We start from the raw sequence: 14,057 nt of genomic DNA, 5'->3' as shown, positions 1-14,057 counted from the left end.
TGAATCAAAAAAAGACCATACCAAGATTGTGAAGAATGAAGAAAGTTTGCTCTTTGTCCAGTTCTTGATTCAATTTCTAAAATGAAATTTAGCTATTTAAGATGGAAATGTGGTTAACTTTCAGATCCTTCATATTAAATATAGCTTATTCTTCAGTAATAGTCACAGCAGATTCTAGGCATGCTTTGAAATTAATTTTCTTGGGAGTTCAAATACATGAACAGATTTTCTAATACTGTCTTGGTGGCTTTTTCAAATTGAGCATCAGTAATGGCATGCTGCAGAATCATTTTCTTGGAAGTAACTTAGGTAATGTAGTTTTGCTCTATTGGGGTGGACCCTACATTTATTATAAGGAGGAAATGTGTTAGCCAAGAGTTTATCTGCAGTAGAACTGTTTATAACAAGAAAAATAGTTCTTGAAAAGAAGATAAGTTTCATTTAACTTAATGTAATATTCCTTTTGAACATGAGATGCTTGATTGAATTTATTTAGTATTTAAAGTAATATTTTAAGCATTTATTTAATACAATAATTTTATATTTTAAATAAAATAGAATTTTAACAAATCCTTACAAGAAATCTTCCTCAGTTTTAACTTGATTTGCAATGAATTTTCCATCTATCCTGATGTTCCTATTCATTTCTATCAAGCTGTGATTCTTAATTGTTCCTACTTTTAGCTAAACTATGGAATAGATCTAAACTCTCATATTTAAGAACATTCAAGAACAATCTGTTTCCATGAGCACCAGAGCTTGTCTTTTAACCTGCGTAGTAAGTACCCGTCCTCAAGCTTATGTTTTATCCTTCTAAATACCTGTCTTCTATTGCTTTCTGACAAAGATTTACCAAAACTTAATAAATAGAAAATTTGTTAAAATTATACTAGAAGTAGCAGTGGGGGTTGATTTCATTAACCTATCCTGATATTAAAATTATATTATATATATATATGTGTATATATATATATTTTTCTTATTTCCCTACTACACAAAGTTATCTGGAAGCATCTTAGATGTGTACAATGGTGACCAGGGGATTTCTCCAGTTAATATGGGACTTACCAATGCCTCCTGTCCAAGAAGTCAACCTGTGAAAAGGGAAACTCCAGGTAATAATGCAAATATTCTTTGTATATCCTACTGTATAACCCATATCAAATTGTTTACCATCTCCAAGAGAGGGGAAGGAAGGAGACAATTTGGATCTTGTAATTTCAGAAAACATATTAAAAATTGTTTTTACATGTAATTGGGGAAAATAAAATCTTTGCATTTAAAAATAAAGCAAAACAGACATATAGAATATTCCTTTGAAGGATAAATGGTTAAATCACTGTAAAATAAATAAAATAAAAATAGCAAAAGGCTAGTTTTTGGCAATATGTTTGCTGAAATCACACCAACACAGCCAGTTGAATTAGGTAAAACTCAATGTGCTTTTTCCCCTCTCTTGCCACATAGGTTTTTTACCACATTATTAACTGACCTAACAAGGAGGCTGAGCTATTTTATTAACTGAAAGAAGTGTTCCATTTTTCAACTGCTTCAATAATTTAGCAAAATAACATTAGATTACAAACAAAAAGTTAGATTGGTGAAAAATATTTGTCAAATGATTATTTAGTATCATGAACAAATGAATTAATTTTGTTCTTCTTTTCAAGTGGAACTGCTTTCATTTGCATTTTGCCATTACATCAAAAAATATAAAGAATAAGTAGGAATTTAGAATCACTTCTACTTCCTAGGAACAGAAAAGAACTTGGAGTTCATCTCTTCTGTTATTAATATTATACAGAAGGAAATGCAACCAGAGAACATGAGTAATTCTCTCAATTCTGGTTATTCTCAGAGCCAGTACCCATATTTCCCGACCTTTGCCTAGTTTTACAAGGGAAACATATAGACAAAATTAAATGGTCACACTGACTTCGTAGGTTAGTGACTCAATATATTCTTCAAAATATTGACATTAAAATTACACTTAATTCATTAGGACATGATAGTTTTTTTCTCACTATGGGTCTGTATGCCATAAATAGGCATATTAGGCATAATCTGCCTAACATGATAAATTGATCTACATATATATCTCTATTTTTATATACATATAAGTATATTTTAAAATACCTGTCCAATAAAATTCCAAAGAAAATATGAAAATATTAGTTCAACAGGTTTGTTTTTTTTAAGAAGTAATACTTACCTAAAGAATTTTAAGAGAATTTTAATGTCATTTCCTAGATCAAATCTAATGAGTTTGTTTCCAAAAGAGAGCCTTGAAATTCAAATAAAATTCAATTCAAAGAGATGTGGAAATCTAGATTTATTTGGAAAATTTAAGTGGCAATAGTAATAATATAATATCTTTGAAGGCAAGAGGGAAAGCCCCTCCTCTCCTTCTTGAAGATAGGTCTTCTAAGCCCCTGTGATTCAAATAGGACTTCTGAGATTCTATTAATTTCAATTATGACATATAAGAGTTTTAAATTTGCAAATATTTCAGTGAAAAATGCATGATTAGTGGTGTTAACTAAGTAAACATAATTTCACTTAATTTTAATCTTTTTATATTATTAAATATATTAAGTAAAGCTATCCAAACAGATATAATCAAAGTATATTTTAATAATATTGCTTTTGATCAGAAACAGATACTCGGGCTCTGGCAAAAGAGAGGCAAAAAAAGGACAATCATAATCTCAGTGAGTATATATATATATTTTTTTCCAATAAAAGTAAATAGATTGAAAAGAAATATATTGGAACTAAAATACTATGCTGCCTTTTGAACACTCTTCTGTGAGTTATTTCATGTCAAATTAATATTAATTAATTGTATAGATGGAGGAGGGAGGGAGATTTTGAAACTAAAATATTTTTTAAATGCAAAAATGTTTTTACTTATAATAAAAAATTAAATATATGTAGGTATATCTGGTATATTATTAATTAGGTTAATAAAAATAGAATGGTAGCTAAAATTATATTACAGGATACTATTTTCTTTTTTTAATTATTATTATTTTTTTAAAAACCCTTACCTTCCATCTTGGAATCAATACTGTGTATTGGTTCTAAGGCAGAAGAGTGGTAAGGGCCAGGCAATAGGGGTTAAGTGACTTGCCTAGGGTCACACAGCTAGGAAGTGTCTGAGGCCAGATTTGAACCTAGGACCTCCCATCTCTAGGCCTGGCTCTCAATCCACTGAGCTACCCAGCTGCCCCCAGGATGCTATTTTCCTATGCTGGGGAAAGATAGAAGGGAGATGGCACATAATAGGTGAAAATAGACAAAACATTACAACAAGACTTCATGACTTTATAAGAATGTTTAGTTCTAATACATTAAAGAAATCATGAAATTATGTTGGTTGTGGAAACTTTGCACAGAATATGTCTTTTTTTCTAACAGCAAATTTCTGGAATTTTATTATATATGATACTCAGAATGAGCACCAAGACCTTTTTGTTTAGTGAAAAATTTTGCTTACCTTTCTTTATCTCTCCTTTGTTCAAGTGTATATGGCTGAGTTGAATGTATTTACTTTTGTTAAACTGTATTATGGCTCAGAAGCAATGGTTTCTAACCAATAAAACTGCTTTGGAAATTTGCAATCTTTTATAGTAAAATAAATTTTAACAGGCTCCTTTCTGTACCTGCCTCCGCTATTGATATTAAGATATCATAGTCCTGCCCTGTGTAATCCCTGCAAGTGTAGTCAGATGTTTGCATTTTGGTCAATTGTATCCTCTAATAGATAACTAATTGAGAAAACAGGATAATTTTTAAAGAATATGTTGACAACACTGTGTCTTTCATAATATATAACCAATGTACAGTATTCTGAAGTCCTCAGGTGAGCCTGACTAAATGAGTATGAAATCTCATTGTCATAGCAAACAAATTCAACAAAATGATAAAAGAGTGAAAGGTGAGAAATATAGGATGGTATCCATCAACAAATCACCTGTCCTCACAGTGTCTGGAGATTAGAAGCCTTCCTCAATAGAAGAAATCAGCTTTTAACTTCACTTCCAGGAATGCATGTCTGAGATGTTGCCAGCACATTCTTTAAAGAAATAAAGAACTTTTATATATCTGGAGCAGTATTTGGTGCTAATGGCTGGGCAGTGCCAATGACAAGAGTGCCTAAGTTAATTTACAGTTTTAATGCTAAAAAATTCAAATTATCAAAGGAATACATTATAGAACTTGATAAAAGTAATGGCAATTTATTTGGAAAAAAATGGAAGATCTAGAATATCAAGGAAAATGATGAACTATAAAGCAGCAATCACCAAAACTAATTGATTTAGGTTTAAAAATAGAGATAACTGAATGGAATAGACTATCCCAGGGAGAAATAGAAACAATGATGTTCAATACACCAGTTTTTAGTAAAGCAGAAAACAAATAACTTTGGAAAGAATCCTATTTGATAAATGTTGTTGGGGAAACTGTAAAAATAGTCTTTCAGAATTAGCCTTAGACCAAAATTATATGCAACAATAAATTCTAAATAGATGTGATTTTAATATTAAAGATCATAGTTTTTAAAAAATATATCAGAAGAGCAGATCATTCATAGCTACAGGTAACAAGATAGAGGCAATTACAAAAGATGAAATAGATAACTTTGATTAATGAAACTGAAACTCCTGCACAAATTTAATCCACCTAAGATAAAAAGAGAAGTCGAATGGGAGGGGAAAAAAATCTTTGTCAGATTTTTCTGATAAGGATTAGGTATTCAAGATGTATAAACAATTAGAAACAGATGGTGGAGTAAAAGTAAATAGTATTGCCTTCCTTGTCACCATATTTCCTTCATAAAAACCACACCAGACATAATTAATCACTGTGAGTTGTTGTTTTTTTTTTCCAGAGCAGGCGACTGAGGGAGACAGATAAAGGCATTGGGATAATGAGAATAGAATTTATCCAGGAGTACTCCCAGCAGGTAGCATTACAGTATCCAGAGACTGAAAGAAAGCAGAGATTGAGCACTGGGGCAGGAAGAGATCCCAGGGATCCCTGAAGTAGCACAGGTTACAGAAATGGCAGCCATCACTCATTGTCCATTCTGGGTAATCCAAGGGGGGCAGGAGCAATGGAAAGCTTGCGTCCCATCTGTGTAGTGGGCAAGGGACAGACTTCAGAAAAAAAAAGTAGCTGTCTTAATCTGTTTCCAAGGGCAGAGAAGAAACTCAATTTTAGTCTCTAGCCCAGTATACAAGTATTCAACAGAATAACCAGGAGCCTCAGTCATTCTGAACCTAAAGAACCTTGTGGGTTAATAGTGGTGGAGTCTAGCCACAGTCTATTGAATCTTCCATGCAGGAACAAGCCAAGAGACAGAAACCTGGGTCAAGAACTTGCAAAATTCAAACCAGGAAGGATGTGAGTTAATCTCACCTTGGATCTTATAATCTCAGGAGCACTGGAAACAGTAAAAAGATGTAAAAGGAAGCTCAGACCACACATTCACTAGAAATGTATAGAGCCCAGCAGTAAAAAACCCAAAGAAAAGAAATAGGCTAAAAGCATAAGCAAATAAAGATAGATCTAATCCTACTGATATGTGGTCAAAGGAGGAGAAATTTTTTTTTCTAAAAATAGCACTAAAAACTATTTAGCCATATGAAACAAAAAAATGCAAATCAAAGGTAACTTTTAGAATTTATCTCCTGTCCGGAAAACTGCCAAAGATAACCAAAAAAATGGCAAAAGTCAATGATGTAAATATTGTAGGGAGAGAGGAATATGAGTATATTGTTGGTAGAGTAGTGAATTGGGAGAACCATTTTTGGAAAGCAATTTGTAATTATGCATAAAGTGATTGAAATGTCCATATTCTTTTATTCAGTCATTATATTACTGAGCTTAAACCCCAAAGAAGCCATTGATAAGAAGAAATCAAACTTCTTCATCAAAATATTTATAGTAGCATTTTTGACGATAGCAAGCAATTGAAAACAAAATAGATGCCCCCATCAATTAGGGAATGACTAAACAAATCATAGTTCATGAATATAATGAAATATTATTACTGCATCATAAGTACTGATGAATGCAACAAAGTATGGGAAGATGTATATGAACTGATGCAAAGCAAGAAAACAACATATACTGACTGTAACTCCAATATAAGTGAAAAGAATAACCAAGCACATTCAGATACACAATCAAAAGTGAATGTTGCAAAATTATAAAGAACCAGCATGGCTCAAAATAAGAGATATGATAAGATGCTCCCAGCTCACTTTTTGTAGAGATAGAAGGTCCATAAGTGTTACATATTGCACACATTCTCAAACTTTTTGATGTATTGGTAAGTCATATAGTTTTTTTTCCTCTTACTGTCTTAGGCTTTTAAAAAATACTAATCTTTAAAAGGGATGGTTCCTTTGATAGAGTGAGGAATACAAGTGAAATTGTGGGGATACAAAACAAAAGATATGAATAAAAACCCCCTTTTTAAAAAGAGAAAGTTCTATTGCAGGGCACATGGAAAATTTAGGAGTCTTAAGAGTATGGGAAACATAGCCTGACTGTAAACACTAGAACTCTTCTCAAATACATTTGATTGTCTATTACATAGCATACAAATAAGAATGAATTTAAAGTGATTTGTAAACCTTAAATGCTGCCCTTCTAGCTTCTAATAGTAAATAGAAAAGAGAAACTAAGGATCTATACTCTATGGGCTTATAAATGTTGATAATGGTAGTTAGAAGGGATTTAGAGACAGAATGGCATGAGAACAACACTATGGACTGCAGACTTCATTTTTATACTAAGATTGTGATGAAAGATATCCTCTTATATTGTTTCTTATTGACCCGGAGCATTGTGTTTAGGAGCATTAAATAGGATGGAAGAAACTGGAAGTAGAAACTGCTATTCAACTAGCTGACTGTGTGCTCATTATTAACTGACCTACTCAAGAATTTTTTAAAGTAACTATTTTAGTAAATGGCCCAAGCCAACTGAGACACCAATTTAGTGGGAAAGATTATAATAATTCTAGGGCTACTTCTAAGTTAGAGTAATTTTTCTCTTTTTTTGAAGGTCATGTGCTTGAATTTTTATGGGGAAAACATGTTTCAAATTTGAATATAATGATGACATATTGCAGTCTTGGCATTAGAGTGAAGAATGGCAGCTTATGGCTCAGTTCAGTATATTTAATTAAAATTTGAACTCTCTTGACTCCGGTCTTACGCTCCCTCTCCCATCTCGGCAGTTTATATACTGTCATGGCTATTTGCAGATTCACAGAAGCCCACAGTAGAAAAGAACTTCAGAGGGGGTTCCTGAACTCCTCTCATAGACACCACCAACACAAATTACCACTCACTCAGAAATGTTGAATCATACAGCCACACTGATATGTTCAGGGACTTATAGAATGACTCATTCTCTTCAAAGCACAAGTAGACATTAGCCCCTGGCACAGGAGCTCTTGAAGCATGAAGGACTTCATGTTGGACAGTTCTCCTGGATGTGCTAATGTGAGATAGCTGTTTCTTGTACTATGAACTAAAGTACCATACTGTGTTCTTCAAGAAATGGCTCTTCTTACTCTTAGTACTAACAAAGGAATACTCTTCTCTGCATCTCTTCTGGACTTGATTCAACTGCTCATTGGAATCAGAGGTCAGGACTTGTTGCTGAGCCATCACCAACTGGTTACTTTTCATTTATTGGAAAGGGAATAATTTGGAAGTACTTGGTTCTCTTATTTTTACACTTGCTTCTTAATTCTCCATCAAGTAGGTTGTTAATAACAATTCCGATTTTCTTCTATCTTGGGAGCTTAGATATCAAGAGTCATTTAATTTAAAACAATATTGGTACCTGACTCTTAGAGTTTTAGTTTACTACTGTGGCTATTATAACATATTTTATAAAGTAGTGAAAATTTTTTTCATCCATTGGAATACAACATATTTTTACAACATAATAAATTTAACTTATTATTCTGAACATTGAAAACATACACACTTTCCACATATTACTGAAAGTATAATACATTTCCCAACACTCTTCATTCAATTTTAAAAACATATGTGAATAACACTGGCAGCTAGATTTCTCTTTCTAATTAACCATCAAAATGGAAATTTTACAGAGCACTTTCTAATAACTGATATTTTGTGTAAGGTGAGTTAAAATATCAGACTAACAGATTATGAAGGGACTCTAAGCCATTCTTAATATTTTGATATAGTATCAAGCCTTCTTTTTACCAAGGACTGAACCTTATTCTTTGAAATGTGTCCTATATCTGAGAGGAGTGTTTGGCTATGCTAATATTTGTTAGTTAAGATACACTGTGAATAATTTCCTTTTGTTATTTAGGTTTATCTTGAACATTTCTTCTTAAGTTTTCAAGTAGGGATACTTATTCCTTACTCAAATTATACTCATCAAAACAAACAAACAAAAACAACAACAACAGTGGTAAAAAAAGAAACACCATTTAGTTGAGAATCAACTATGATACACATTTAGAGATAGTTTGGTGAGATATTTCTAAAGATGAAATCCTTTAGTAATGATTTGCTTTAGACAGCATGATCACTAAGAGAGGTGCTGTTCTTAAAGGTTTATGTGATCCAATTTTCTTCAAGAACAGATCCAAATAATTCCAAAATGTCTTTTTTATCTACTTTGGGAGATTTGATTCATTCACTCCTTTTCCTGTATAGAAGATTTTTTTATCCTATTTTTAAAATCATAGATTAAAGAAGAAAGGGATAATTTAATACAATCTTCTGTTTTTAAACTGAGAAAACCAGGGATGTATTAACAACTTTTCCAAAGTCCTATTGTAATAAGGAGCTGAGGTAGGATCTGAAGGAAGATCCTATAAACATAATACAATTACATATTTTGTTGCATATGTTACATTATGTTGTACATATATAATATAAACATATAATTATATAAAATACATGTGATTTGTGGTAATTGTATAATAAATAATAAATTGCTTATTTAAGAGAAACATTTTTATATTACATCCAAAAATCTACATCTCATTCTTTTTTTCCTCTCTCTCCGACTGTCTCCCTCCCAGAAGTCAGGTAATAGGTTATAGGTTAATATTGTGAATATATCAGTGGAGTACATAGTTTGGCTAATGATAACCCATCACTCTTATTAAATGACCAGTTTTTCTTCCTTTTTTCACATATTTTTAGATAACAGGTCCATTTCTCATGTTATTCCTTATAGTGTTGCTGCCTTTTCAAGCCCATCATATATATATGTATATATATATTCATGTATGTATACCCATTCTCACATACACACAAAGTCAAAACTCATATGTGTGGTAGATTATAGATGGTACAGAAAATAATGGAAAAATGCCTTTTTGGGATTCTTAAAATAATATCCAGCATGAGGATATTTCTGGACTATCACATCTATTTTTTTCCTTTTGTCTGTACCTCTTTATGACAATATTGTAATCTTTGCCTACTTTTTTTCCAAGTCCCCCAAAAAGTTTATAACTAATCACAATTGCACTCTGCTTTAATGAGAATAATCAATAATGTTTCTTTTCTAATAGTTGAAAGAAGAAGAAGGTACAATATTAATTACCGAATCAAGGAGCTTGGCACTCTTATTCCAAAGTCTAATGATCCGTGAGTTCAACAATCATTTCTATAATAATGTCTATGGTTTCAATACTGGAAAAAAATGGGAGAACCAATGACTAGGAAACTAGGTGGCTCAAGGAAAAGATAAGGATATTATAGAAACCATTTTAAAAAATCCATTCCAGGCTGACAGCTGCTAATGGTCAGTGTCATCACTGAGCATCATTTTATAAGTCTCTAGGAAATGAGTAGGTCATTTCCTTCTAGGTCTTAGTGGATTCCTATATCTGGCAACATACTGTAAATCCCAAAGGGAAGACCTATTGTTATATGGAAGATGGATTAGTTTGACCTGTTTGATAATGATCCTGTACATCAACAATAATATTATTGGGCTATTTTGGAGAAAACCTGAACTGTCTAGTTGTCTCAAAGATGTGAAGATATAGGAGAGAGAAAAGTTATTATTTATATGTTTAACTTCTGTAAGTCAAACAATGAAGTAAAGATTTAAAACTTTTCTGGGGTTATGTAGACATAACCTCAGTGTAGCCAAGTGTTTGGTACTCTGCAACCCAAGAAGCTAGTTTATTGCATAAGCCTTTCCTTTTCAACTGGTTATGTTATTCTTACATGCTCAGTCTTAGGAAACTATCAATACAGAACCTTTAAATGCATTACATATAAGAGTTTAGCATATGCTATCGTTACATGTAAAACATGTAAATATTCACAGTCTATAAATTTATCCAATCGTTTTCTTCCTTTGCGGCCCTAAGTAGATATCCTCTCTTCCATCAAATCTCCCCCAAAAACATAACCTAAAAGAAGGTTCTGCTTCCTTGAATTTTCTTTTTTAAGAAAGCTTTTGATCTCTCCTCACCCCCATCAAAGTCCATGTTGTATTATACTGATCTGATTTTATGTCCTATTTTAGCCATTTGAATGAAAGCTTCTTGAGTAAAGGAATTGTGAAATTTTTCACATTTTTAGCCCTATGCCTAACAAATAGGTCCTTAATAAATGCTTATTGAATCTAATTGCTCTAATAGAATTTATATAATATATCAAAACCAGAACTAATAAAAATGTTAAAAATTAATATTAGTAAACTAACAGAAGAACATGGAATAGAGTTATGGTATTTCAATCTCAAAAAGCTATTAGATATATCTAGTCAACCTTCCCATTCCTTTTATAGATGAGGAAACTAAGACCCAGAGATGACAAGTGATTTGTCCAAGATTATATTATATTAGATTTCAGTTCAGGTCCCCTTTCCATTAGACCATATTGCCTATAATTTTTACATAAGTCTGACTCTTATTTTATAATTGAATACTCAAAAGATGCACAAAAAAGGGATAATGTAGGAGAAATACAAAGCTACATGATGGGATGGCAAAGCTGAATTTAAATTAGATTTACTTAAGGACAAAAAGGACAGGAGATTAATACACAGTAAAGTGAGGGCCCCCATTAATGATGGTTTAAACTCATTTTGTATCACATGGCAAGTAAATTTAACATAAAAATATGTGCCTGAATGGGATGCTAATTAAGGAACAGCACTTTACATTTCTGGTTGGTTATATCTTTACATTTTTGAAGGAAAAACAATTTATTAGTTCTGTTGCTTTATTTCATATATAGGCACATGCTTTTAGACTAATCATAAATATATTAATTATATCCTTATAGGTTTCATATGTAAGCCTAGCCTTAAGGGCATTAAGAGTCCATCTATTTTAGCCTCAAATATTTCCTTTCCTTTAGAGAAAAAATATGAATAGTGAAGAAGTAGGAGGACCTGCTTACAAGTTCTCCCTCTAATATACCCTGGTTGTTTTGGCCTTAGCAGGCCATTTGTCAATGATTTGGGCAAAACTCAAGACTAATGTGCAAAGACAGTTTTAATGTACATCAATAAAATTACAGGTATAATTCTAAACCTTCTCTCTTTGTCCAGATTGCAGAATTATTACTTGGTCAAGGTAACTCCCCAGGGTGCTGAATTTAATGGGTGCTGATAGCATTTGAAAGCTTTTAGCATTACAGAAACAATAGAGCTAGCACCTAGTAAGAATAATTATTTAAAATGGGAAGTAATTCAGCACTTTTTGTGATTGCAAAGAATTGAAAAAAGTAGATTCCCACCAGTTGGGGGAACAATTTATTAAATTGTGGCATATAAATTTAATGAAATATTATTGTACTATAAGAAAATACATGTCTAATGAATAGAGAAAAGCATGGAAAAATCTACATGAAACTGTTGGAGAATAAAATAAGCAGATCAAAGAAAACAATATACACAGCAACAACAACAATAAAATAGATAACATTTATATATAATAATATATATGTGCCAGATTTTAGAGTTTCATTTGACCATCACAACAATCCTGGGGAAGGAGGTGCTATTATTATCTTCATTGTACATATGAGGAAGCAGAGGCAAGTAGAGGCTAATTGATTTGATTAGGGTCACAGAATTATTAAGTGTCAGAGGCTGGATCTGAACTTGGGTCTTCCTGCATCCAGGTTATCCACTCTATCCACTACACCACCTTTAACTGTCCCTACACTGCAACAATATAAGGGGACAGAATAACTACAAACCAATTAAAAAAAAATGAATGTAATAAAATTATTAAGATCAAGTGGGAACCAAATGAAGAGATATTAACTGACATCCCCAATCCATTACTTTGTGAAGGTGGGAAGCTCACAGAACTCATTTCACACATTTTCAGACTTTTTCAATGTTTTTATTGCGTGTCCTAATTTTTTATGCTTTCTAAAAAATACTATTAGCTCTAGGTGGATGGGAGGGAGAGTGATACTTGGGATAACTATGGCAATATAAGAGAAAGATGACATCATAAAAAATCCCCCAAAACATATATTTTTATTATATTAAAAACCTTCCAAACGGAAGTTTGTGGTGAACATCTTTTGGTCTTCTGCTCTTTCTTCTCCAAGTCACAGTCTGTCCAGAAATAGCCTTGGTAACTCTATCCCAGGATATGTGTTTGTCTCTCCACTTCCATAGTAGATCCCAAATCACACTCGATAGATAATTTACTCTGTGATATCCACCTCTGAAATAGAGTGTAATACTTGTACCAGGTCAAAAAATTTTTTTCTTCCTAATTATAATACTTTACAAGATTGCCACAGCCTTATCCAAAGTTGTATTGCAGCCAGTAGTAAAAATTTCCCATGTTATTTGAGAGGGGAAATAAGAAAAGTCTGCCTAGATAGAAGTGGAAGAAGGCTTCTCCTTTAGCCTTCTTTTTAATCCTTATAGTATCAATACTATGTGTTGGTTTCAAGCAGAAGAATGGTGAGAGCTATGCAGTGGGGATTAAGCAACTTGCCTACATCACTTAGGAAGTGTCTGAGGCCATATTTGAACCCAGAACCTCTCATCTTTTAACCTGGCTCTCAATCTACAGAGCCACCTTGTTTTCCCCTCCTTTAGCTTTTAATGAATATTAATTAATGTATTATTATCTAGCTACTATTTTTCATTCCTTTGAAAAGCAGAAGGAATAGAAAACAGTGTGGGAGGAAGTTTGGAGAGAAACATCATGAGCTAAGGAGGAGGCTTGATGGGATTCAAAGTCAGGAAACTTGGGACTCAGTGGTGCTGGGAATAGGATGGTGGTGTGGGAATAAAGACTGACTACTAACTTTAAAATTGTGCTTGGTTGCTCAGGCATGTGCCTATATCTACTTTAAGTATCGTGACAATTAAATGAGATTCCAGTCAATGTATTAGTCTTGAGACTTATTTATCTTAGAGAGAAGTCAGTCAAATAAGTAATTGTTAAATACTTACTATGTATGTACCAATCAGTGTGCTAAATAGTGGAGATGCAAAGAGAGAGAGACAGAGAGAGAGAGAGAGAGAGAGAGAGAGAGAGAGAGAAGACAGACAGAGAGACAGAAAGAGAGACAGAGAGACAGAGACAGAGAGAGAGAGAGAGAGAGAGAGAGAGAGAGAAATGCTTTCTACTCCTGATGAGCTCCCATTCTAATGGAGTAGACAACATGCAAATAACTATACACCTACAATAGAGACACAGGCTAAATAGAAAGTATTCTTGGAAAGAAAACATTAGCATTAAGAAGGCTAAGAAAATACTTTTTGAAAAATCTGGTATTTAACTGAATTTTGAGGGTAGTTCAGAGGTATAGTTAAGGAAGGGAAGTATTTCAGCAGTGGGAAACAACCAGTGAAAAGAAAGACTTAAAGGGATGCAGAATCAGCTGTAAGGAAGAGTAAGAAAATGGGTGTTATCATAAAGAATGTAGAAGGGTAGAGATATGGACACCATACCATTCTCCCAATCCAACTTATTAACTTTTCCCCAAAATTTCCTCTGGCTCTTGATTTCTCTGTTACTTTAATATTCCCAAAGCATA

At 32.7% G+C, this 14,057-nt stretch overlaps 1 protein-coding gene across 3 annotated transcripts in view; it reads left to right on the top strand.

Moving 5' to 3' along the window:
* The window catches only part of TFEC (transcription factor EC), a 100,464-nt gene that overhangs the window by 76,141 nt on the left and 10,266 nt on the right, over positions 1-14,057 (top strand). For all 3 annotated transcript variants that reach the window (XM_007504175.3, XM_007504177.3, XM_007504180.3), the window contains 3 exons: positions 1,001-1,115; positions 2,655-2,711; positions 9,593-9,668. In XM_007504175.3, the coding sequence (XP_007504237.2) occupies positions 1,001-1,115; positions 2,655-2,711; positions 9,593-9,668 (248 nt within the window). The remainder of the gene's footprint in view (positions 1-1,000; positions 1,116-2,654; positions 2,712-9,592; positions 9,669-14,057) is intronic.

This window comes from Monodelphis domestica, chromosome 5 (genome assembly GCF_027887165.1).
Source record: "Monodelphis domestica isolate mMonDom1 chromosome 5, mMonDom1.pri, whole genome shotgun sequence".
NCBI classification, from domain to species: domain Eukaryota; kingdom Metazoa; phylum Chordata; class Mammalia; order Didelphimorphia; family Didelphidae; genus Monodelphis; species Monodelphis domestica.
Note: the sequence above shows the minus strand (reverse complement) of the source record. Positions and strands in the feature narration are given on the sequence as shown.